This window comes from Sebastes umbrosus, chromosome 6, assembly GCF_015220745.1.
Source record: "Sebastes umbrosus isolate fSebUmb1 chromosome 6, fSebUmb1.pri, whole genome shotgun sequence".
NCBI classification, from domain to species: domain Eukaryota; kingdom Metazoa; phylum Chordata; class Actinopteri; order Perciformes; family Sebastidae; genus Sebastes; species Sebastes umbrosus.
The window spans coordinates 11,306,190-11,333,498 of NC_051274.1; the positions used below are offsets into that span (position 1 = coordinate 11,306,190).

The 27,309-nt window shown below is 42.4% G+C and overlaps 1 protein-coding gene and 1 long non-coding RNA gene across 4 annotated transcripts; one reads left to right on the forward strand and one right to left on the reverse strand.

Moving 5' to 3' along the window:
* The first annotated feature begins 377 nt into the window (after positions 1–377).
* On the forward strand, positions 378–26,197 carry nfatc2a (nuclear factor of activated T cells 2a). Of its 3 annotated transcripts, none has more exons than XM_037771857.1 (10): positions 378–755; positions 2,597–3,533; positions 3,662–3,830; positions 8,448–8,650; positions 8,747–8,919; positions 11,405–11,545; positions 15,097–15,152; positions 15,286–15,418; positions 15,555–16,268; positions 23,944–26,197. In XM_037771857.1, exons 1-10 carry the CDS (start codon positions 698–700, stop codon positions 23,997–23,999), a joined length of 2,640 nt encoding a protein of 879 aa, XP_037627785.1. In that variant the 5' UTR covers positions 378–697; the 3' UTR covers positions 24,000–26,197. The 3 variants fall into 3 exon arrangements, with proteins under 3 accessions (XP_037627785.1, XP_037627783.1, XP_037627784.1); XM_037771855.1 differs by lacking the exon at positions 378–755 and adding an exon at positions 1,780–2,264; XM_037771856.1 differs by lacking the exon at positions 378–755 and adding an exon at positions 1,781–2,264 and having other exon boundaries at positions 15,555–16,262.
* LOC119489473 lies at positions 8,546–21,530 on the reverse strand. The gene is made up of 3 exons (XR_005207182.1): positions 21,363–21,530; positions 8,745–8,917; positions 8,546–8,621 (listed from the first exon to the last, which is right to left on the reverse strand). It is a non-coding gene; the product is annotated as an uncharacterized LOC119489473 (long non-coding RNA).
* Positions 26,198–27,309: the final 1,112 nt, after the last annotated feature.

The window sequence follows — 27,309 nt, forward strand, 5'->3', positions numbered from 1 at the left end:
ATAGAGTGAACTGCTTAACAGAAAAGTCTAAACTGTGTTAAATAAATTTAATGTCCTGTAATCAAACTTTCTCTTTTTTCTCCCTCTCCCTCTCCCTCTCTCTCTCTCTCTCTCTTTCTCTCTCACTCTCTCCTACAGTGTCCTACAGTAATTTCTTCATCCCCACAATGAAGTTCTTGTGTGCTACTGTCTGAGAGAAGCCGCAGAAATGCCTTGGCAGCAGGAGCCGGAGACGTCATGGATTCCTGAGTGTGGGGCTTTGCAGGAAAGCCCTGAGTCTCCGACATGGACCGGCTCCAGGTTTCCATGGCAAAGGCGCACAAACAGGAGGAAACACTGAGGGAATCCCGTTATTTTACAGCATTGGAGCATTATAAACACCCAGAGCGAGGAAGGAAGCCGCTCTTGATACACAAGTAATCCTTGTAGAGCTCTAGGAAGAGAGAGGACTTCATAGCAGACCCGTCGCTGGAGCTGCCGCGGACGCACGCTTTTTGGAAAAGAAAAGGAGTTTTTACGCAGCTGCTGATGTGTCGCAGCTTGAAGTTTTTTGAACTTGTATAGGGAACAACAGAGAGTTTTTTTTTTTTTTTTTTTATTCAACATTTTTTAACTGAAGACTTCTGCTATGAATATTAGCAGAAATTAAAACATTTTTTTTTGTTTTTCGCTTTTTTTTCTTCTTCTTCTTCTCCAGATGTTTAGAGAGACTTGGAGGCTGGCACAGTACCACACCATGAGGTCGATGGATCAAGGTACTGCTGAAGTGTTGTGATTATCTGGTAATCAAACCATTTGATTTTATAATTGATGGGGTATAGTGTTAAGGCCTGGAGCTATGGTGTTTAATAATAATGATGATGATGAGGATGATGATGATGATGAGAGCCGTAATGTCATGTGTCAGTTTAACAGTTCACAGATGGTTGGGATGTTGATGTTTGGGGAAGCCATACAACAGCATAATTAATAATGAAATACTTGAAAAACTTGATTTTATCGGCGCAAAACAGAAGAGACACTAATAAAAAAGAAAGTTATTATAAGTTATGACATGCTATTAAACTTTAGAGTTACATTAGATGACATCATATGAGAGCAAAAAGAGCAAATTTATATATATTTTTTATATTAAATTCATATTAAATACTGTATATTGGGTGTGACTATAATTAAGATATGGACTCGGATTGATACAAAAAAAAATTACAATTTTCTGTAAATGACATTTCCCCCCCAATAACTTTCTGCTTGTGATCCAATATTTTCTTAGATTATATCCTGTCTGATATGTTTTTGCCTCTGGTTCATTTTGGTTGCATGCCCAAATGAACCCAATATTATAGAAACAAATATTATCTAAAAAAATGAAATTGTAAGTTAGAAAGTTTGCTATGAATGGTGTGAGTGTGTTTGTTTTGCTGACTGAGCATAATATATTATGGAGGAACGCCCTGGTTGGTATCTGCTGCGTCGTGCGTAAAATCAGGGGATTCCCTCAGGAGCGCGTTTTTTTCATGAACTGTAAAAGAGCGCATTGATTTCATGAATTCACTGAAGGAACATGATGTATATCTATCCATCCCATCTACCTGAGATGATGCCTTCATGGCCCCCTGTATTTACTGGCTACAATTGTTGGAACAGGTGATGGACGAGCACCCTGCTGTGTCACTGTCACGTGTCAGACACCCGGGGGCAGCACCAGGCTGCTCAGTCTGTCAAAAAAAAAAAACACTCATCTGTTTCAATGGAGCAGTCAAACCATCACTTCCAAGCTGCACTTTTGCTTTTTTCCCCACTCTTCTTCTTTTTTCTTTCGACGCATCAGCTCAGAGGAGAGCAGAGAAAAAGGAGAGGTGTGTTCAGATCAGATCAGATCAGATCAGAGACACACAGGGGTGAACTCGAGCGTTTGGGTGTGAAAATAGACCCGCCTTCCTCATCTGAAAATAACTGCGGCGGGGTTAGAAACAGGAAACTTGTGCGCTTCACCTTTTTGCAGGCTCACCGATGCATCATTTGACACTTGAACAGGTTCCCCAAACAAACCCTCCACAGCAGCAGCAGCAGCAGTGCCGTCAAACACCGAAACGAGGAGTCGTTCGTTAGGACAAACTGAGAACAGATGACCTCTTTTTACGACGAGAAAGATTTGGAGGAAGAGCTCAGTCGAGTCAACTGCCCCGATGAGGATTTGGAGTTTGAGTACTTGTTTGAATATGAACCACCTTGCAGCAGCGACTTCGCTGCGGGAGATCAAGGTTTGTCCGGAGGGCTGGAGTCGACTCCTCTTCCTCTCTCTTCCTCTTCCTCTCTCTCTCTCTCGGGTTATTATGAAGGCTCAGAATGAATGTGATGAATGACCATGTGAGGCTTATTCATGTGAATGAAAAATACAAACACGAAGTAAATCTGACAGGCTTCTTGATCAGGGGTTTATGACTTGTAGTAGTCATGTGAGAGAAAAATGCCATGATGAAAGATGTGTTTTTTTTGTTTTTCTTAAAATAAATCGGAATCTCTGAATGATGGTTTGAAATCATGGGAAATATCTTTGTTGTGATGATTTCTCATCTTCCCTCCCCTCCTGCAGATGACCCCAACCTCGCATCTCACAAAGTCCTCAGCCCTGAGTCTGAGCAGGCTTTCCCTCTGGTGCAGGCGTCCCCGTACGGCATCAAGTCCTGCAGCCCCTCCTACGGCAACCACAACACCGAGGTTCTCTCGGGCTATGAGAACCAGGAGGCCAGACACTACCTGGACAACAGTACCCGGCCTGCGGGCCTAGCCCTGAGCCCGCGGATCGAAATCACCCCCTCCCGTGAGCACTACAACCATGGTAGGGACTCCCTGCAGAACCACCACCTGAACATTAGCCCCAGACCCACCCTCACCGTGCCCGGCCATGACAGCCTTGCGTACCGCGAGCCACAGTGCCTGAGTCCCGCCAGCAGCAACTCCTCCACCAGCTGGCACTCGGAGAGTTACTCCCCCTGGGCGTCCCCCTGCGTGTCCCCCAGCAGTGGCCAGAACCCTGGAGACCTGTGCCCCAGATTGCAGAACATCCACACTGGCTCCCCCCGCACCTCCCCGGGCACCTCTCCTCATACCAGCCTAGCCGAGGACGGCTGCCTGGGAACCCGCTCGCCCTCCTCCAGACCCGGCTCACGCTCCACCTCCCCGCAGGGCAAACGCACCTACGACATGTACAGGAACCCGGGCCTGGTCCCCGGGCACCGCTCCCGCAGTCCCTCCCCCCTCAGCGTCCACGAAGATCACAACATAGCCGCCCACTATACACACAGCAGCCTCGCCGATGCCATGAATGGCTTTGGCGGCGGTCAGCCAGGCCTGGTGCCCACTAAAATAGTCAAGACGTCCAACCAGGTTTACACTCTGTACCCAGAGAACCACGTGGAAGGGAACTACTTGGTGTCCTGCGACCAGGACCTAAAAGCCAAACCGGCTGCAGAGCCTTTCTTTGTCATCCCCCCAATCTGGTCCAAGCCGCTGGTTTCCAGCATCTGCAGGTAAATTAGCAGGAAGGCCTTGAAGGACTTGTTGCTTATGGTACACCACCCAAGATACATATCCATCTCCTTTAAGCAGCATAACTTAAATGATTTATCTCCTTTTCTGTATCCTTCATGTTCTGTAGCATCCCTGTGGCTTCTCTCCCCCCGCTGGAATGGCCTATCCCTAGACGCACGGACCAGTATGAGCTCCACATCGAGGTGCAGCCCAAGCCACACCACAGAGCTCACTATGAGACAGAGGGAAGCAGGGGTGCAGTCAAAGCCCCCACAGGAGGACATCCTGTTGTGCAGGTATGGTCAAAAGCAGGATTAAAGAGGACCTGTTATGCTTTTTCCCCCTTTCTTTTATGTGTGTACTATATTTTTTTTGTGCATGTAAAAGGTCTGTAAATTTACAAAGCCCAAAGTGCACGCCAAAGGGAGTTACTCTCTCCCACAGAAACACTGCTCCTGAACTGCCTGAAATGCCTTGATTGAAGCCCCGCCTTTTCTTCCGTAACATGGTGATGTCACCAAGTAACACATTTACATTAGGGCTGTCAATCGATTAAAACAGTTAATCGCGAATAATCACACATCTTTTATCCGTTCAAAATGTACCTTAAAGGGAGATTTGTCAAGTATTTAATACTCTTATCAACATCAGAGTGGGCATATTGTGCTTGCTTTATGCAAATGTATGTATATATTTATTATCGGAATTCAATTAACAACACAAAAAAATTAACAAATATTGTCCAGAAACCCTCACAGGTCAAGAGACCCCTTTGAAAATGGCCATGACGGTTTTTCCTCGCCAAAATTTAGCGCAAGTTTGGAGCTTTATTTAGCCTCCTCATGACAAGCTAGTGTGATATGGTTGGTACCAATGGATTCCTTAGGTTTCATATGATACCAGTATCTTCATTCTAGCTTTGAAACTGAGCCCGGTTGAACCTCCAAAAGATTGATTGCATTAAAGAAATTAGTGGCGTCAAAACAATTTACGTTAACGCGTTGTTATCGCATTAACTTTGACAGCCCGAATTTGCATAAAACCTGCCTAGCGACTAGTTTGGCAAGCCCTCAAACACAGCTAGTTAAAGCGGAGCTTGAGCGAAGTCCGAAGAGTTTGGTTCAGTTGACCAATCATAACAAAATGGGCCAGCAGACCAATCAGAGCAGACTGGGCTTTTCGGGGGTGGGGCAGCACAGCCAGTATGAGGACAAATAAAACGTTTTTTTGAACATTAAAGCATGTAAACATGTTCCGGTAGAAACCCAAAAGTACAAGTATGCACCTGAATGAGCATGATAAGTCCTCTTTAAATGAACAAAGTACTTGATGTGTGTGTTGAAAGTGCTGGACGACCATATGAAGGCATGCTGTCCATTAAATTACAGTAGCCTTCCAGTTTGGGAGCCTCAGGCAGCCCTGATGGGAGGGCTGGCGTGTAATGGTATTTCCTACTCATTATGCACTCAGTGGTGGTGTTATTGCCCAGGGCCAGCTGTATTAAAATGACTCTATGTTGAGTTACTCTGGCTACTCTCATAGCACCTTTCCTACTTCTCACTTTCTGAAACAACCCCAGACGCATGACACACTGTAACCCCCCCTTAGCCTCGTGAAAACGCTCACAACTGAACTCAGGTCAGTGAGCAACGCAAGCTTTTTATTTTTTCTGCCTTCCAGCTTAAAATAGTTTGCCGTTGTGCACTCTCGCCCCCATGGTTTTAACCGCACAAACAGGCCTGTGTTCGTGTTTGTCCCCGACTTCCTCTTACACACTGGTGTGTTGACTGCGTGGGTCTCGTTATATTAGGAAGCTGACTTAAAGTGTTGAAACACTCTCTAGACACGTGTAAAAGCAAATGAACAGTGCCTGTGGTTCAGATAATTGTAGATGCAGGTTAAAAAAAGAAGTTTGCTAATAATTCTCTTACAGTCACAACATGGAATTCAAACGCAGCGTGTTGAAATGAGCCGTGACACAGTTGTGGCTCGCCATGCGGTCCGAGAATAGGTTCGACTTCCCTTTCTCTGTGTTACCGTGGCAACGTGTCAAAGCTGTTTTTGTTGCTTGATAGTAGGGACTTGTTGGAAATAAAGCTTCTTTTCCGTTTTCTGCCCATCCCCGAAGGCCTCACCCTGAGGTCAGTTCTGCCCGGTTTGCCAGGCCAATCAGATGGTCAGGCCTGGCTAGCCACGGCTGCACTCCTTCACCTCGTCTTTCCCTTCCTCCTCTCCTCCGTCGCTCCCTCTGTTTTCCCTTCTTCCTCCCTCCTTCTCCCTTTCCCTCTCTGAGCCCTGTACCCTCCACTTTACTTTTCCTACGCTGCTTTCTGTCATGACTCACTGCTCCTGCCACTGCCATGACAACGGGCCGACTGCTCACATGGCCTGTTGAGTGTTTGCAGTCGGCTTCCTCTGTTTCACTCCTTGTGTGTCAGCTGCCTGGATTATACGGAGCCAGCATGCTCACATTCATGTCGCCGTCGTTTCTGCTCACATTCAGCAGCTGCTGTGAAGTCTGTCAGTTAAATCCAGTCACATAATCATTTCTAGAATGTGACTGATGTACATATGCTGTACGTAGCTTTTATCACCACTATTAAAAGAAACAGTCTTAATTGGAAAAATACCTTCTGGTGTGGAAAAACATCTGATTTTAAATCTTAGGCAATAAGACTTACTGCAGTGACATTTTCTGTAGTTAGAATAGATCAGCAAACTTTTTCCTTTGAAGTGCCAAAACTTAAACTTAATCCTGCAGTAGGCTGAATATTTCTGGCATCATTGGGCAAAAGTTTCATAATAGCCTTTCAGCATATTGTAATTCAAGTGTTCTGAGAGATAACTAGACTTCTGCACCTCCTCATGGCTCTGTTTTCAGGCTTTAAAAAAATCTACGGGAGACTTCGGCCAATCACAGGTCATTTCAGAGAGAGAGCGTTCCTATTGGCTGTTCATTCAACGGAGGCAGCTGTCAATCACTCGCAAACTCCGATCAAACGGTCAAACTAGGCAGCGCTGATCAAATATGAATCAATATTCTGTTACTGTAATGCCTTTTTCTCACGTAAAATGTTTAGCTGTAAAATGAGAAAGTTTGCTCCGGCTGGTGGGCGGTGCTTGGTATGTCCTCAACTGATCTCAACATGGCTGCCGAGTCACAAACTTTCTCATTTGACAGCTAAACAGTACACTACAAGATGTTCCTGAAAACATTTTACACGAGAAATAGTCATTGCAGTAACAGAATATTGATTAATATTTGATCAGCATTGCGTAGTTTGAGCGCAGTTCCCGAGTGATTGACAGTTGTTTAGAGACAGCAAGGCTCCAGCTCGGCTCTGATTGGTTGTTTTCCTCCGGTCTGTGAAATCTTGCAGATGCCATTAGGAGCACCGGAGGACACAGGGGCATATGATTTTTTTCAGATTACCTATCTCATGTACTACTGTCAGGATATAGTGAGCATTTTATAAAAAATACTTTTATAATCATATTTGCTCTAATTCTACCCACTGCTGCTTTAATGGTGGGCCAAAAGCAAACACCTTTTCTATTTTATTGTATTGTTAAGATGCAAAATGGTACTAGCATAATTAATAATTATGTCAGCCAATATATTTAAAGATAATTTTTACTTCCCAAAAAAATAAAGCACCATAAACAGCTATTTATATTCTCATTTTTAAAAATGAATAGTGATTAAAAAAAATTCCGCTCAAAATATCTGGCGGGCCCCACTTTAGGCAGCTCTAGAATAGACAGTCTCTCAAAAAAAGTTACCTGTGCTGTCAGTGCCACCCCTCTGCAACCACTTCATGGTATATGATAAAGGTTATGCATTACACTGTTTGCACAAAAACAGCATTTAGATGCAAGTCGATGCTTTGTGGTTTTTGCAGGTTTCCTCAGGAGGCACCCTCAGGTTAAAAGTAACATCTCTCTAACTCTCTCTCTGCCTCTCTGTCTATTTCCAGTTTACAGCTTTACCTATCTGAATACTTCTATGCCAGATGTGTCAGTCAGGCTGGATGTTAATGACAGTTTGAGTCAGGACCTCTGCTAAATCCTTCATCCAGTTCTGAAAGAACTAGCACAAGGCTGTAGGATGTGAGCTCTCTGCCAGTTTCTGTTCAAGGCTGCTGAATGAAGACTCATGCTTTTACACGTGGGTCTGACACTGATTAGCCACCTCTTGGGGGGGGGGAGCAACATCTGGAAAGGCAGAGTTAGAACGAGCGACTATGGAGAAACACAACCAGTTTAAACATTTCCATAATACTGTATCTATGTTTTATCGCCAGTCAGCAGAAGCTTTAAAGCTGCAGTAGGCAGAATGTTTTTTGGCATTATTGGGCAAAACCTCCATAATAACCTTTCAGCATATTGTAATTCAAGACTTCTTCACCTCCTCTTGGCGCTGTTTTCAGGCTTTAAAAAAGGGAGACTTTGGCCAATCACAGGTTATTTCAGGGGGAGAGCGTTCCTATTGGCTGTCAATCACTCGCAAACTCCGATCAAACAGTCAAACTAGGCAGCGCTGATCAAATATGAATCAATAATGTTACTGTAATGCCTATTTCTCACAAAAAATGTTTTCAGAAACATCTTCTAGTGTACTGTTTAGCTGTAAAATGAGAAAGTGTGCTCCTGCTGGTGGGCGGGGCTTGGTATTTCCTCAACTGATCTCAACATGGCTGCCGGGTCACAAACTTTCTCATTTTACAACTAAACAGTAACTGCAAAATGTTTCTGAAATCATTTTATGCAAGAAATAGGCATTACACTAACAGAATATTGATTCATATTTGATCAGCGCTGCCTAGTTTGATCATATTTGCTCCAATTCTACCCACCGCTGCTTTAAGTGAAATAAAACAAAAGTGAATTTTTATGATTCCTTATGTCTGCAGTTACATGGCTACAGAGGCAAGGAGCCACTCGGCCTGCAAATCTTCATCGGTACAGCAGATGAGCGCATCCTCAAGCCCCACGCCTTTTATCAAGTCCACCGCATCACTGGCAAGACAGTTACGACCACCAGCTACGAGAAGGTCATCCACGGCACCAAAGTCCTCGAGATCCCGCTGGAGCCAAAGAACAACATGAAAGCAATGTGAGGATATAATAATGTGCAAATGTCCATTTGAACGCTTTTTAAATTTTTATTTTCCATTGTCAGTTTTGCTCATATATTCATCCCCTCTTACAGAATCGACTGTGCTGGGATCCTGAAGCTCAGGAACGCCGACATCGAGCTGAGGAAGGGCGAGACGGACGTCGGTCGGAAAAACACCCGCGTTCGCCTTGTGTTCCGTGTGCACATACCTCAGCCTGGAGGACAGCATGTCTCTCTCCAAGTGGCCTCGCATCCTATCGAGTGCTGTAAGCAGACACACATAAAACACTCTTATGATGCTATTTTCACCTGGTCTTAAAAAAATGTTTTGATTCAATGAAAGGTTTATAAATGATATGTATTATACATATGCTTCCTGTTGAGGTCCAACGGCTATCAGGTATCAAAACTTTATACAAAATAAACATTAAAAAAAGGGGAACCCACATTCAAATGAGTTTGGAGCTGGGCTGATAGTCCAGAGTCCTGCACACAAAGATGTCTTTATGCAACCAGGGCATCCATCCAATACTGTAGGTGGGCGCTGCATGTTTCAGTGTCTGTGTATCTGTTTGTATGTGCACAGTAGTAAAGTCTGTGTTTGGGTACATCAGTGCATGTGTACACAGCGTTATTAAAGCGCCTGGTGTAATCAAAACTCTAACAAGAAGGCCCTTTATCTAGATTGTACTAACACCCTGGTCAAGATAAAGCATTCATCATATCAGTGTGACACGGGCTGCGTGCAATATGCTCCTGTCATTGTAAAAAATCATGACGCAGAACATGAAATATCATTTTATAATCGTCGTTTCCCGTCTGTTTCCCGATCACAGAAAAGGGCAGAACAATAGTTATTACCTGTCTGCTGTAACATGAACAATTGCTGTCAGTGAAAACCAATCAAGCGTAAAGTTGCTCACAATGACACCTGTGGCACATCTGTGAGGCCCGTTGATAAGCAGACTGTGTCAGCGATGGTGTGTTTGAGGAGGCAGGGCCCCTGCTGGTGTCATCCGCTTTGTTTTATCCGCTCGTGGTGTAGTAGGGCGAACAAACCTGTTCAAAGGTCACGGGGCTGTTTGTCGACACCTCAGCTCGCCTCACTGAGTGTGGACTTTCAGCTGATCTAATGAGTGATAGTAAGGTACGACACAGGAAAGCAACACTGACATTAACTCCTTAACATATCTTCTATTCAAACCCTGTATCCATATTCCATCAATTGGGAACATTTGTGATGCCTTCTGCATCATTTTATGCACATTTCACAAAACTTCAGCCTGACATATTTAGCATCTTTGGACACTTTGGGATGTCCACTAGAATTAAAAATGAAGTCCTGTGAGGTTGTTCAATGTTTGACTCACTGGTAGACTCGGGCGGGGCACGGCAAACCACACGCAGCAGAAGGGCCCTCTTGGATGCCCCTATGGTAGAAGAGCCCTTTCAGTAGAGAAAACGTGATGAAGTGCCCTCTTGGGTGTCCTTCCAGAAGAGAAAACGTGATGAAGTGCCCTCTTGGGTGTCCTTCCAGAAGAGAAAACGTGATGAAGTGCCCTCTAGGGTGTCCTTCCAGAAGAGAAAACGTGATGAAGTGCCCTCTAGGGTGTCCTTCCAGAAGAGAAAACGTGATTAAGTGCTCTCTAAGGTGTCCTTCCAGTAGAGAAAAGTGATGAAGTGCCCTCTAGGGTGTCCTTCCAGTAGAGAAAACGTTATGAAGTGCCCTCTAGGGTGTCCTTCCAGAAGAGAAAACGTGATGAAGTGCCCTATAGTGTAGCTTTCCAGTAGAGAAAACATGATAAAGTGCCCTTCTAGTAGAGAAAATGTGATGAAGTGCCCTCGGTGCCCTTCCACAGTGGAGAGATTGCGATGAAGTGCCCTCTAGGATGGCCTTAGAATTGAGAAAACATGATGCAGTGCCATATAGGCTGCCCATCTGCCCACTGATGCCCCCCGGCGTGCAGGTGGTTCCCTTTTTTTTCACTAGTTTAACTGCACAGCATATGTTTGCAATGACTGAATTTCTTTGACAGTTCTTTAACATTTTAGGCGTCACGTACAGTAGTTAGTATTTATTGCAGGGCTTTGTTAACAGATTGCATCAGACTGTTCCTCTTATTTTGTCCCCTTCCTGTACAGCACTTAACTGTATGTAGACCGAGGCAACCTCTCCTGTTACTGTACCTCTCCTGAGTTGTGATGCGACAGATTTACATTGCTGCTGCTTATTAAAACTGAAAGCGGGGGCTGTGATTGTTGCCTGACTCAGCATCACCTCTTTATTGTAAAACACAGTCACTTCTTGGTAATACATTGTTTGTGCACTTGTGAGAAATCAATGCAGAGCTTTCAAATGAAGTGTCACATGTTTTTTCACTGTAGTTAAGGACTGCAAGTAATGATTATTCTCGTTATTGATTAATCTGCATATTAGTTTTTTTGATTATTCAATTTTCGTCTATGAAATGTCAAAAAACTGCCTGGAGGTGACGTCTTCAAATGTCTTTTTTTGTCTGACCAACAGTCTAAAGCACAAATATATTCAGTCTACAATGATATAAAATAGAGAAAAGCTGTAAATCGTCACATTGGAGAAATTTAGCAGAGGATTTGGGGCAATTTGTCTTTATTTTTGCTTGAAAAACGATTATCAATATAGTTGCTTATAGTTTCTCCATTAATCGACTAATCAATTTAATCCAGATAGACAGTAAATGTAACACACCGCCCCTCTGTGTGTCCCGGCAGCCCAGCGTTCAGCACATGAGCTTCCCATGGTGGAGAAGCAGGACATGGACAGCTGCTCAGTTCTGGGAGGCCAGCAGATGATCCTGACTGGGCAGAATTTCAGCTCCGATTCCAAGGTCATTTTCTTGGAGAAAACCCAGGGTGAGTGGCATCGAATCACATCATCCCCAGCATCACACACAGTCTGTGGGAAAGAGTCAATCTCTATTTTCAAACAAGATTTTTTTTATAGCCATACATTACCCGGAAACCTCTGACTGAATCTATGAAATCTTTACGGTCTGTGCATCTGTTAGTTCTGCTATTACACAACACTGTCTCACAGTAACACCACAACACAAGTGATAACAATGACTCATAAGTATCCATGTCTGTTTAACACGTTCATAGCTTTCACATTTCACCACCATCGTTATACCAAATGATAACACGGCAGCCTCACTTCCCTTTGCCCTTTTCTTCCTTCCTGACTTCCATAATGTCTCATCACTACTCAGATGGGCCTTTTGTTGTGTTATTAAAGGGGACATATCATACTCATTTCAAGGTTCATACTTGCATTTTGGGTTTCTAATAGAACATGTTTATATGCTTTAATGTTAAAAAAACACATACATTTTTCTCATACTGTCTGTCTGAATATACCTGTATTCACCCTCTGTCTGAAACGCTCTGTTTTAGCGCCTGTCTCTTTAAGAACCCCTCCTGAAAAAGCCCAGTCTGATCTGATTGGCTTGCGAGAAAAATATGTTGCACCTTTGCAAAGGTAGTTCTCAAACCGTGGGTGGTATATTCTAATGAGCCTACATGTGACATAGGAAGTAGGGGCGTAAATCACAAGTTTCATCACGATACAATATTATATTGATTCTTTGGACAACGAAATTATATTTGCTGATATCACAAAGCCTCCCAAGATACGATTCCGATTCACTTAAATTCAGGGGCCTGCGGTCGTTATGAGATGCCTATTTAACACAATTAGTTACATTTATATCAACTCACAAAAAGCGACTAAAATATGATTTAACAATTTTATCACTGGGCTCTGTAGGAAGGAGTTGTGCTTGGAAGGAAATGGTATCACAGACATTTCAAAATAAAGGTGTAAAGATGATATGTATGTAAAGAGTTGATGTGAGTTTTTCATGATATGTCCCCTTTAATAGTTCTGTGTCACGTGACATATCACATGTTTGTTAAAGCCCCTGGTTGACACTTAAAGGTGCAGTGTGTAGGATTTGGTGGCATCTGGTGGTGTGGTTGCAGATTGCAACCAACAGAGTACCCCTCCTCTCATTCCTCCCTTTCCAAGACTGCGGTTACGTGAGCCGTCGAGTGCAAAACCCGCGTGAAAGCTGTTTGCCTCGCTCAGTGGCCATCCTTACCATAGTAACACTACTTTAGGAGCAAACATGAGAACCAGTGTTTGGTTTGTCCGTTCTGGACTACTGTAGAAACATGGCGGAGCAACATGGCGGACTCCGTGAAGAGGACCCGCTCCCTATGTAGATATGAACGGCTCATTCTAAGCTAATGAAAACATAACAATTCTTGGTTTGAGGTGATAATACACTAATGAAAACATAAGCTGCGTTCCGATCCACAGTGTAAATAAACAGTAGTTCCCGCTCCCTTTTCAGGGAAGGTCAGTTAAGGGAACTTCCCTCGATAAAATTCCTCCATTCGGAACACCCTGCTATGTCACCAACACAGACATCACTTCCTCCGTAGATACCTGTTGCTGCTACTGTGGATATTTTACACTACTGAAATATAATATTGATCGGAACGCACCTATAGTCCTGAATATTATATTCCATTTCTGCCGATAGATCCCCAGAAATGTTACACACTGTTCCTTTAAGTGCATCTGGATGGAAGGAAAGAATTTATTTTTATGTCCGTTCGTGGCAGTGAAATACAGTTTTTTACTTTTTATTATGTAATGTTCGGTTCTGTCAAAGGTAGACAGTGATGTTAAAATACTTATGTCTGATATTGTGACTCACTGACTCCACTGCTGTCTGAGAGCTTGGCTGTTTAAATGCACAGGCTACCTCAAGTAAAACTAAAAAAGGACCCGCGTGCCCCGGCTGCTTTCTGTTTTTTTTCTCTTCTCCGGGGTTCCCTGCCGCTGTGTTACGACACACCACAGTAATGGATAGTAAGACAGAGACGGAAAAAGAAACCTTACGCAAAGGGATTGCCATTGTTTTGGAGAGTTTCTCTATGACACAAAGTTCTGGACCAGTGCAGCTGTGAGATCCCTCTGAATTAGAGACAGCTGCCTCTGGCCGGAGCTCCCCTGGCTCCTGTGCTTGGACGGGGAGGGTTGTACGGAGAGAAGGAAAGCTTCCCCCCGGCCAAGCCAAGCCTGCTCGGGCTCGCTCCCCAGCTCTCTCACTCCCCCTTTTCCACCTCCGCACACAATTATCTCCAGAGGGAGAACAAGAGCCGGGGTATCCCTGAGAGTAGAGTTGCAACAAAACGCAAACAAACACGAACGCCAAGAAAGCAGTAGTCATCACGTTTTGTAACACGCGGAGAGAGTTGATCATAAAAATAAAGTTTGGATGAGAAGTTGGCTAGATGGGTGGAATCCCCCTTTCTCCTGCTGACTCATTTAAGCCATGTGTTTTTAATTTGACAGAGGGTTTCCCACCTACAGTAACATTCAAACACAACTCCCTGCAGCACATGTCCTATCATTAAGGCACATGGAGTTTACATTTACCAGCACATTTAGCTTTCTGCTTTTTCACCCAAAGGGTAAATATAATTTGACGAAGTGTGACGTAACATCACATAATCGTTACAGACATGAAGCAGAGTGAAGCCTGCCGTTTCTCATCACATCCCTGCTAATGTTGTGTTTTCGTCGGTGCTGCGTTCAAGAGCACACAGGTGTGTCTCTCACGGCCACGTGTCTCTCTGATTGATGGATGACTGTGCGTGTGTTCTGGGTAAACCTGTCGATCATCTCTACTTTTTTTTAGGTGGTGTAAGAGGAAGTGGTTTTAAAAGTGATATCATCTCCACACACAAAGAAGCCTTTTCTGCCCACGTAAATATTAAATCACATGTTGCCAGACAGACGTTATGGTGGCTTCAGATCTACCATATATAATAGGGCTGTCAAAGTTAACGTGATAATAATGTATTAACGCAACTTGCGATTTTTAGGTTGTAGCGGGCTCAGTTTTAAAGCTAGAGTGAAGATACTGGCATCATATGAAACTAGAAAACCTAATGAATCCATTGGTACCATGTCATACTTATGTGTCATGAAGGAGGTTAAATAACGCTACAAACTTGTGCAAAATTTTGGCAAGGAAAAACTGTCGTGGCCATTTTCAAAGGGGTCCCTTGACCTCTGACCTCAAGATATGTGAATGAGTTATATGGGTACACACGAGTCTCCCCTTTACAGAAATGCCCACTTTATGATAATCCCATGCGATATTCGATTTAATTAAATGAAATTTAAAAAAAATACAAAGAATTTCACAATAAGCTGATTTCTCAATTGCTTGGGATTTTTCAAATTTACAGGCTAAAGACTTGCAGAATTACCACCGTCTCTGGTGCATCTTGAAACAATCAACCTTACTTACTTTACCGCAGAGTTAATTACCACATTGTTTAAGACTCAGAAGAGGTTTTAACTTTCTCTTTTTTCTTCTTTTTAGATGGGCAACAAATCTGGGAAATGGAAGCAACAGTGGACAAAGACAAGAGCCAGCCTGTATGTATTATACTTGACTGTTTGTTAAATACTCATATGATAACCTGTAGAACACCCTAATCAAATCAATTGTCCTTTAGTAGTTCAGTTCAAACAGTTTCAGTACATATCATAACAGAGCGCTGTCTTATAGAGTATGCTGTTTGTGGAGGTGCCGTCCTACCGAGACTCGTCCGTCTGCCATCCTGTCAAAGTCAACTTCTACGTCATTAACGGCAAGAGGAAGCGCAGCCAGCCTCAGCATTTCTCCTACACACCACTGGCATGTAAGAATGCTGCTCAGCCTCTTTGTGGTATTGAATGTACAGTCATTATAATGATTATTACGGGTCCACGGAAAGTCTTAGTAGACAATCATTTTTAAAGCACTTCCTCTCACAGCCATCTCTTTGTTTTTTCCAGCTCCATCCATCAAGACGGAGCCCTTAGATGAGTATGAAGCAGACCACATGGGGTTCGCCATGCCTCAGATCTTGGGTTTATCCCCTCATTCCTACTACCATAACCCACGCGGCGTCCTCCACCCGGACAACGGCCTGGTCTCCGGCATGGCCTCCTGCCAGCGTCTCAGCTCCAGCCTCCCGAGCCAAGACGTGCGTTTCCAGCAGCAGAGCTCGGCCATCGTGTATTCCCGCGGGGGCAAGAGCATGAGCGGCAGCCCCGGGCTTTACCAGCAGACTGGAGGGATGATTGCCGACCCCCACCGGTCGGTCCTGGTCCACACGGGCTCCCCGGCTCAGTCTGTAGGTCCCATTGGTGCGGGCCAGCACCCTTCCATCATCCAGTTCTCCCCCACCAACCACCACCTGCTCCGGGGAGGAGACCCTCAACCTCTCGTGGCTCCGCAGCCTGACGGAGGGATCATCTACTGCGACGGCTACTCCCCGCAGGCCGCCGCCGCCGCCCACTCGCCCGAGCCCCCCCAGGTTCAGGTGCCAGCGACCCACCCTCAGCACTACCCCACCGTGATCCAGCAGCAGCCCTACGCGCCGAAGGGGCAGCAGAAAGGCCGGGCACCGCCTGGCACGGGGCAGATGGAGGCTCCGGGTGACGGACAGAGGAGGGTGACGGTCAAGGAGGAGAACTTGGACCAGATCTACCTAGATGATGGTGAGTGTAAGTTCATGCTTTCATACTCTGTGTGAGTGAGATATTGTCTGTGTGTGGCTTTCACAGCTAAGTGTAATGAAGTGGAAAACAAGCAAATGATGGATACTGTATGTGTAATTCCCTTATTTTGAAAGAGATGGATGATAAGAGATTTTGACTTCTCCTAAGAACAATTCAAGGATATTTACAGTATGATCTACGTGCTATAGTATCCCTCCGAACAAAGCCAACCGAAAATGGCTCACACTGTTAAAACAATCCTTGCCAGGAGGTGTAGTTATGTTCCACTCAAGGTGGAAATAACAGGGATTATGAGTCATATGTTTATACTTACTCTTGTCAACCCCATTACCCTCTGACAGAATTAATGTCAGGCCACATCCAGCAGCAGGCGCGAGGTTGAACCTCTTCCTTACTTTGGAGTTAAAGGTTCTCCAAACTATATTATGTTTTAGTCTGTGTCAAACCAGGTGAAGTTTAAAGGCAGTTTAAGGTTGTCATCGTCCCGTCGCTCCATTCAGCAGTGTTCGTTCTGCTGGTGGCAGGGGTTCGTCTGGCACCGCCACACACCAGGAAATGAGCTTTTTTTTCTCTCTCTCCTTCTCTCTCGCATTAAAGACAGAGAGGGAGGGAGAAAAAAGTGTCACTCTCCTGACCGCCTCGACATGTTGACACTGTTATGAAGTGAAAAACAACTTCCATGGCAACCATTGTCAAACAGTGGAACGGGCTGCCTGGGAGAGCTGGGGAAAGCCTCTTTGTTTGTTATAGTTGGCCGGGGCTTCTCCTTGGCCTTACGCCCCTCGATTCTGTGGGGGAACCCACCAGAGGATTAGCTTTTTTTCCAACAGCGGGATTCTGCCAATCTGGCACAAGAAATTCCTATTTGCAGCTGCTCTCCAGAAATCCAGCCTGATCCCTGTAAGATAGCGGGAGGGTGGAGAGTAGTTCGCAGGAAAAGGGAAGGGGCTATGCGTGTGTGTGTGTTTCAATGGAAAAAATGAAACGAAGAAAAAAGAGCCAGCAATGGAATTTGTGTTTTTTGGATGGAACTTGCAGGGTTTCCCTCCGCAGTAAACAGCAACAGGGCTGTGAGCTTGTGAATTAACACAGAGTCAGAGGAACCGTCTAACTGTTTGATCCTCCCATCATCAAACAGTGATGACGGCCAGTCGGCGTCCCAAGGTGCCTCTGCATCTGTTCAGTTTCAGCTTTTTAAAGAAACAGTGTGTAACATTTAGGGGTATCTATTGGCAGAAATGGAATATAATATTAATAAGCATGTTTTCTTTAGTGTATAATCTCCTGAAACTAAGAATCGTTGTGTTTTCGTTAACTTCGAATGAGCCCTTCTTGTCTAAATATGGAGGCGGATCCTCTTCACGGAGTCCGCCATGTTGCACCACCATGTTGCTACAGTAGCCAATAACGGAAAAAAACAAACACTGTTAACTTTTCCTGCTTGGGCTGGAGTCGATAACGTTACTCGCTCCCGTTGCCGCTGCTCTCTCTCTCTTGCTTCACCGCTCACTTCCCTCGTACACACACACTTTACACACTGGCTCTTCTTCAAATGACCTACGCTACTCTTACAACTACTGGCTCTAGAGAGGGCCATTCGCGTTTTCGCGTCGGCCACCGTAGTTCTCCAACACGGCACACGGGAGAGGCTTCAGTTGGATGCAATCTACAACCTCACCGCTAGATGCCACCAGATTCTACATAGTGTTCCTTTAAAGAGCACATTACCATCTGGAAATCTTGTAAAAAACGAATTGCAGAGTTAGCAGTTGCTTCGTTTTAATCGCCTTCTTTTATCCTGAGACATCCCAGGCAATAATATTGTTTTTCATGCACTGGCCAATTTGAGATTTTGAGCTATTTTGCCTCCATAACATGTCTTCTTTCACACTCATGGAAAGAAAACATCCAAAATACATAATGAGGTGTTTATTTTACTACTTTGTCTATTTGCGTCTGTACATTTCTCCTAAATTCACCATACGTTAGCATTAGATAATGCCTCATTTGTATATTTCAACATAACATTTTAGAAAACTTGTAATAGAAAAAAAAAAATATTGTCTTAATGTAAGTAATCAACTGGGGAAGTTTCATGGTGATATCTATTAGTTGAAGATTTTTACCTTATTTACCTGTAGTGTTTGGAATTTTACAATACATATCTTTGAAGGCCCTTTTCTCTCACTCTGAGCCAGCAATCTCCACTTCAATAGCACGTACATACACCAAACTTTCCAGTTTCATTCCTATCTATATTTTGAAGGTTTTTACTGAGGGATTTTATATAATATTTTATTCCTAAAAACATGACGAAAATTGATTTTTTGACGGCTTTTTCTGATTGATGGAGTGATAAAGAGAGCCGTCCAAAATTCCCTCTATGAAAACCTTTGACTCCAATATGTCAACAAAATGAAACCAGAATTTTGAACCTGGCTTTATCTAATGTTCAGATTTCTGTTCTAGAAATGTATGAGAATTAGCACATATTTGATAATATAATGTCTCATTTGCATATTTAAACATGAAATTTCAGAAAACTTGTAATTCGAAAAATAACTGCCTCAATGTCTCAACTGGGGGAATTTCATGGTGATATCTATAAGTTTACCTTGGGTGTCTCCCCTTAAAACTGCAATATAATGATTCACACTTCTATAATACCACATCCCTAAATGTTCAAATCTTATTCGTAATGCATAATGCATAATGCAACAGTTGCAGTTGGATAGTCTGTCCCCTACTCATCCTCCTACAGCTGATAATCCACCCACATCATTGCAGCATCTTCTTATCAACGCTTTAATGAGGAAAATAAGGGGGACTTCCCGATATTCAAAAAAAAAAATATTCAGACAAAAGGTGAGAAGATTAGTGAGGTCAAAAAATCCCCTCCGTGTTTGACTGCAGAGGTGTTGAAGAACGATCCCGACCACGAAACAATCATTTAAGTTGGGACCATCAAACACATTTTCAAAGTGAGATTGTCAACATTACTCATCGAGACATGTGCTTCGGTCTGTAGTCATTTTTGAAAAAAAAGGGTGATGCCACATCCTGGTATTGTCACAGTGTTGTGGTCGCCAACTGTCACATTTGAACATGTCTGAACTGTGTCAGCTTTAGCGCAGAGTGTTAAATGAAAGTCAGGTATTTCATTCTGTGCCAAAACTTGGCTCATAAACTCCCCCGCAGAGGGCTTGCATTGTCAGCCCTCACACAGGTTCCCATGCCTCCTGTTGGTGCTCAGATAAGACAAATAAATACAAATATCGATCTGTTTAGCTGAAAAGAAAAGATACCTGTGGTCGTGAACGTCTGGCACATCTCACTGCGTGCCGCATAGTTTGTGAAAACCGTAAAAGAGCCACTGGCGTAGTCTACAAAGGCTGAGAGGGGCAGATTTAGTGGGTGTGGAATAAAGCCCAGAGGCAGTGGAGCAGGTGAAATTGTTCCAGCAGGTAGAGATCGGCGGCAGGAGAGATAAAGCACACAGCAACAGCCTGGTGGACACGCATTAGTCTCAGCTCACTTCCATCCCATTTGAAAGGCTTGATCAAATACACAGCTGCTATGTAGCTACAACCGTAGTGATGAGCGCATGACAACTGCTCTTATATAAGACACTTATATTGTTAAACTTACAGTGTAAAAGTCAGTTAGTTCATGTTTGTAGATTTTTGTCAACCTCTCAAAGGGATAGTTTGAGTGTTATGAAGTCGGGTTGTATGAGGTACTTATCCATAGTCAGTGTATTACCTACTGTAGATGATTGTCGGCACATCCCCAGTTTGGAGAAACAGAGTAAGGAGTACTGACACGGGGCCGGCAGCAAAACGTATACCTTAAGAAAGACCCATCTAAAATAATCAATATTAGTTTAAGTGTACACTATATTTTGAATATTTTCACCTGTTTACCTGACCATGAGACAGATATACAGTCTTTGTTTCCGACGGGGAACTGAAGCCATTATCTATGCTCTCACCAAAGCAACCAGACGCCGTTGAAAAAAACTGTAATTTTACCTTGCAGAACACAGGAGTGTGTTATTGTGTGACTTTGGTTAGTTCATACTCACCACAAAAGCACAACTGACCATCAAGGCAGTGGTAGACCAGCAACTCCCCTGTTCTTTGAGGTCAAATTAAACACAAAAGTTTATGAGCTATGAGTGAAACTCCATCTCTGTATTGCCACAAGATTGAAAGCAAGATGAATAAAACATGACCATTTACTTTAGTCTTTGTTGTTATTTGATAACCACTAATACATAAAACAATTTGTATAGGGGCAAGTAAAAATGGACTTCGTATAAAAAAACATTAATGCTAAAAGAACTTATTTGTAAGTTCATTTGAACCAATCTGGGTAAACCAAATAAAGTGGGTATCTTCAAGAGTTAGTTTTCTTTGTGCAAAATTCCTTCTTTGTGTTTCCAAATACAGCATGGCTGATCTGTGTTGGAGGGAAAATAACACAAAGTATGAGAAGAATTTTGTATTGAAAAGACATTTAAAATAAACCAGTTGTTTCAATTAACTCTGACTGCTGAAGCCTCATACTAGCTTCATTTGAACTTTGGAATACATTTATGCACAGAGACAAAAAAAAAAAATCTTCCATTGAAATTACTTTAGAAAGGGATGTCTTCACCGCCTCTGTAGAGAGAATGGACTATAACTCTTTCACTGTACACATTATTGTGTGAGCAGCATTGTTTGAAGACAGAGAAAATGTGAGCACTGACACACTGGATCTGTGGTTAGATTGGTGGTTAGCTGTCAGTCCACTCTCTCTACTTTCTCTTTTCTCTCTTTGGTTTCCCGCTTCGGGCTGTCATTACAATCCCTCATCAGCCATGAACGTACTGTACGCCCTTCTACACACACACAAACACATACACTGTATTAACATGCAAATACTTGCAGGCCCACATTCCACCTCGCAGCAGGCAGTGTGCTGCGACTGAGTCAGCTACTGTACTGGGTGTCTCTCTCTCTCTCTCTCTCCTCTCACAGTCGGTTGGTAAACAGTGCAGCTCATTGGTGCAGAACTCAGGAGCCAGACACTCACCTATTGAACAGACTAGCCCGAGTGTTCCCCGGGCCAGCCTCAAATAGCCGACCCGTGCCAACCCTTCATTAGATTCAGTAAAGCCCCACTGTATGTTGCCCCACTGCGGCGCTCCTGCTGCTTCTCTAAGCTTGTTTTATGCTCAGGAAAAAAAATCCTGTGGCACCATTGGGGAGATGAAAGTTTCTTTAAGGCATTAGGTGTCAGAGGGAATTCCACTACAGACTAAAATAAACAGGGACGCTGATGTTGTGACGACAGCAGAGCACCCAGTTTGGCTGCTCCGGCAGTTTTTGCAATCCTCAGATGCTGCTCCGGCTATAAAATGTGCTCAGTGTTGAGCTGCTGTAACGGGTTGTTTCTCTTTCACATCTGCGAATGATCAGATAGAAAGAGAGAAGAGACAAAGATTGGTTTGTTGGATAGAAGAGGATATCTGTCTCATCGCTTAATTAGATTTAATGACACTTCGCTGCAGTTGTGGGTGCTACTTCATCATTTCAAATATAAATAATATTTCATATAACTTTTTTTAGTTTTGTAGTGAGATGTTCTAACCTTCATAGTCTTCCATCTGCTTAGAGATGGTGCTGTGTGGGTGAGATGGTGTCTGATTTCATTTTATATGTGTTTTAATAGTTGCGACCTTTGCCTCGCTGGCTATGTAAATCAAGGCTTTAAATAGAGCTAACACACGCCAACTGAATTAAGATCCTCCACCTCTAAAATAAGGCAGTGTAAGGTAGCAACATTCAGTATTTTTGAACAGCTGTGGCGAATCATCTTAAAGGAACAGTGTGTAGCATTTAGGGTCATCTATTAGCAGAAATGGGATATAATATTCATAATTATGTTTTCATTAGTGTATAATCACCTGGAACTAAGAATTGTTGTGTTTTCGTTATAGCTTAGAATGAGTCCTTCATAACTACATAGGGATCGGGTCCTCTTCACGGAGTCCGCCATGTTGCTCATCATGTTTCTACAGTAGCCCAGAACGGACAAACCAAACACTGGCTCTAGAGAGAGCCTTTCGCGTTTTTATGTTACCTGAAGGCCACCGTAGTTCTCTGACACACTTGTGAAACTGCAGTAATGTGAGCCGCAGAGTACAAAACCGTCGTACCGCCAACCACCGTCTGACTTCCGTTGCTCCTACAGTAGTTCGTTATTATAGACTTGCCTCGGAGCGAGGCGAATAGCGTTACCATGGTTTTGCACACTTGGAAACCGTCCCTTTAATATCTTAATATTTTTCATCAGTGGTTCGACGTATTAGCCTTCTTGCCAATATTTAGAATAGACTGATACCACTTTCATATTTGTTCATTAAATATGAAGCTGCAGCTGATTAGCTTTGCTTAGCTAAGTTTAGTTAAGCGTAGCATAAAAGTGGAATCGGGGTAAACGGCTACCAGCACTTCTATAGCTCACAAATTAAAACTTTTAATTTTAATAAATACAAGCCAGGCTAGCCGTTTCTCCCCATTTCCAGCCTTGATGCTAAGCTAAGCTAATCGGCTTCTGGCTGTATTTCATATTTAACGTACAGAGAGTGGTATCAATCTTCTAACTCTCGGCACCAAAGCAAATAGGCGTAACAGGAACATCTTTTTAAAAAGTATTACGCAACAAAACTATGAAAAAATGTGTAACCCAATAACATTTTTTATAAACTGTTAAATGATATTCCGATTTTCACACGTGCATTTTTACCTTTAGTTGAATAACCCCAATCCCAAAGTGTAGCCTGTTACCATGGTTACAAAATCACAGACACGATATGCTCCGAAATGGCTTGGTTACAGGCAAAAAGCTTTTTTGGCCCACTTTGAAATACTTATATTACTCATCGACCCTAATGAGTTCCCCGAGGCACGGTGGAAGCTGTGGCACCAGCCTATAATGTCTCCGAGTGCCAGTGTACACACACAGTAGGCTTCCAGGCCTGGGCTCCCAGATAAACACCAGAGCTCCACGCAGACGGTGTGGCATATCTGTGACATGTCAGGCCTTCCTGCTCAATGCAGAAGCACCTGTTGAAAGTGTGACTGTGTTTAAACAGAGGTGAGCAGTCACAGGTAGCTAGACTTCCTCTTCACGTTACAGCTTGGGTTATTTTATTTGCACATACACAACAAAGTTTCAAATACTCACATGTTGGCAGATATAGAAGAATTTCATTCAATACCGAAATTCAATATTTTGTTTTATTTCCAGTGCATTACCCAGGTTCTATGCCCCCTTCCTGTACATCATGATTCTATTTATACAACCATGACACCGAATGTTTCCATCTCAACCTTCCTCTTCTGTTGATGTGTAAACACACACTTTTAATCTTCCGAGCAACAGGCAGACATCGCCCATAGGCTCTTGCATAGCTCTACCTCTAGTGGTTACTTGACATTAATGCAGCCTTTATCAACAAGAGAAGAGTTTCTGCACAGAAACGCCTCTCTGTCAACAGTATTTCAGGAATATCATCAATTTCACTCTTGAATGTTGGCAGTTTTAACACTATTTTTTTTTTTATGTTATTGTAAAATAACTTAAGTCCCTCTCTTTCTTTGCTTTACAGTGAATGAGATCATAAGAAAGGATCTGACCGGCGTCCAGGCCAGAGCGCAGACATAGAGGACGGACCCGAGCAGGAAATGACAACATACCCCTCCCCTTCCCCTTCCGACAGACACACACACACGTCTTCTACCTACCAGTGAGGTGACGCATATCCACCAACAATCATACCTTCTCTTCCTCATTTTCTTTAGCCGCAGAGAAAGAAATATCAGCTCCCGGCTGCTGTGTTTGCTTTGGATGCTTTCATGCAATAAACAGTTTCATTTGGCAAACAGGAGAATTAATTTGACGTCATAACGCCAACACCCAGCAGGTTTACAACAAACCAATGAGAAATGGGATACAGATACAGGCTGTAACAGGAAAATAGGGATACACCTAGTTTTTCAAAATAAAAGCCCTAGAAGGTAATGTGCCTTATTTTTAAAATTGTATTTTCTGGTTGAAGTTTGGATGCAGTTTGTTTTACAGAGGAATATAGAGATAAAACAAAATAAAGCATTAGCCATACTGTCCAGGCAATACACTCAACCGTTTGCCCTATAATAGGGAACGACAGTTATGTAGCACTTAGCATTTTCAAATTTGTAAAATTTATTTTTGAAGTAAACTGGTTGGTCGACAGCTTGATTTCATACCAAAAATTCAGCCCAAATATGATATATCAAATATGTCTTGTGGCCAAAAAGCTTGTCAATCTTCTTGCACATGTGTATTTTGTCTTGTGTGTAACTTCATATGCAGTTTTACATGAAAAGATTGTCCTGGGCTTAAATGCTGATCATCTCATTCAAAGTGCAGTTTTCTAATTGAAGTGAAGCGCACACTGCCTTAACCATATACAAATGAACTATTGTGACGCCTCCTAATATGCACTGTTTTCAATAACAGGGGGTCAATGTTATTACTTTTTTTACATAATATTTGAGTCATGTGAATAATGTACCATTTTATATTCGTAAAATATATATATTGCATTATATTCAGGTTATAATGCCAAAGTGGCTTCACAGGGGCCTGCCGTGCTACAGCGATAGCATGGCTCTACATTTTTAAATGATTTCTTTGCTCGACTTGTATTTTCAATCTTGCATTGAAAATTATTTTAAAATGAATCTTAAGTCTAGCTGATGCAAGCTGAAGTAAGAGATTTTGTACACTCAAATTCTTGCTTTTTTTTTAATCAAATATTTTTGTCTATTTTATTTGTATTGCTCTTAAAGTTGATTGTAATAACTTGTTTGATTTCTGTGGCTGCTTCCACAGTTTAAAACCAAATATTCCAAAGCTTATAATGTGTGTATTGTTCTGTGTATAGTTGAATTTTGAGTCTATCCATAATGACAATCGGTATACTGAAAGCTACGTGCCTGCCTATGCAGAAGCTTCATGCTTGCTGATGTAAAGAGCATTTTCCATTTTATTCATTATTCTTTACACACACTGTGAGCACAGTAGGGAAACACAGTGTGTATAACTCATGTACCAATACAGAGTATTACAAGTATTTTAAAACAATATTTTTGTAATATTTCACTGAGTGAATTGGAGTACATTGAAAGTGCCATTTGTATGATTGTAAAGAGAAAAGTGAAGAAAAGCGGTAAAAATCCATAATGGAGGTAAAATGTAAGACTGAATTCAATTTTTAATATTTGATATGGACCTATTTGATAGAAAATAAGATTTTATTTTGTGATATTAGTAGAGCTAATATTGAACTATTAATTATATTTCTCATTGAGCCAGTGCATTTGACATTTCTTGAATGTAATTAAATAATTTGTCCCCTTTTCTGTAAATATTAGATACAAAGTGTGATTGTCCATGTGTTACCATAAAGTTTGAGTAGACTAAAATAGAATTTGTTGTCTGTCAAGTATCTTTTACATGTCTCTTGTGCTTATAATATACACAATGTTATAGTTATCATCATATCTTTTATCTGTTTTATTACAATGTAAAACTTTGTCTGTTTCTGAAGTGAATTATGATACCTAAGACTTTTAAGTTTTCCCCTTAATAGGTTATATTTTTGTTTATGCATTTGTTATTATTATTTTACAATCTTTAAAGAAATCATTGGTAATGAAAATGTTATTAATACTGTCTTATTTTATTTTCTATGTTGATAGTTGTCATGTATTTGTTTCATTTGGTGTCTACTAGACTTTGTGCCTCCTTAAAAAGTCTCTGTTTCATGCTATTTTTGTATCCTTAAAAGTAGCAATAAATAATAACCATATACATCACTATTGTCCTGGTTTTGATGTGTCATTCCTCTGCAGTTACTCTCATGAATGATTGAATAAATGAATATTTAACATGTATTTGAGGTCCTGAGCCCAGAACATTTAAAGGGAACATGTCATGGGGGGGGGGGGGGGGGTCTGTGATTTTCGTAACCATGGTAACTGGCTACACTTTGGGATTGGGTTATTCAACTAAAGTTAAAAATGTACGTGTTAAAATCTGAATATCAGAATTATTTAGCAGTTTGTTAAAAAGTTATAGGTTGACACATTTTGCCTTAGTTTTGTTGTGTAATACTTTTTAAAAAATTTGCTTTTGTGTCGAGAGTTAGATGCGAAGATTGATACCACTTTGTATGCTAAATATGAAGCTACAGCCAGCAGCCGATTAGCGTAGCTTACTGTCAAGACCAGTGGGCTACCTTTCGGTCTGAAAAGTGAAGCCAATGCATTACACTTGCATTATTTCTAATAGCCAGCAGGGGGCGACTCCTCTGGTTGCAAAAAGAAGTCTATGAGAAAATTACTTCTTACTTGATTGAATTACCTCAGTCTCAATCCCTAGTTTCAAGTCTTCTTCAATACAGCATGATGTTCATTTAGTAAACTATGGTCCCATTTAGAGACAAATAAACCTTAAAGCAGGGTATGCTTTAGGGCGTGGCTACCTTGTGATTGACAGGTCGCTACCACAGCGTTGTCCGGATTGGGAGTTGTCCATGTTTTCATCTTACAACGTTAATTATAACTTTTTGGTCACATGAAGTGTTTGGTTGTACTTAGCTTCACCCTCAAATGTCACCGCTGGTTGCAAAAAGACAACATGGCGATAGCCAAATACCAAGATGGTGACGACCAAAATGCAGAACTCGATGCTTCAAAACTTCAGTCCACAAACCAATGGATGACGTCATGCTGACTACGTCCACTTCTTATATAGTGTATGGTGAGATAGGAAGGGGAGCCATATATGAATGGCTTCTTTAATCACATGTTTTCTGATCTAGGCAGCCCACAAACACTGACTGGGTTGTCTTATTTCACAGTTTGTGGGTTGGTAGGCACTCCAGATACCCACATGTATGTGCACAAGCACTGAGCAAAATAGTGAG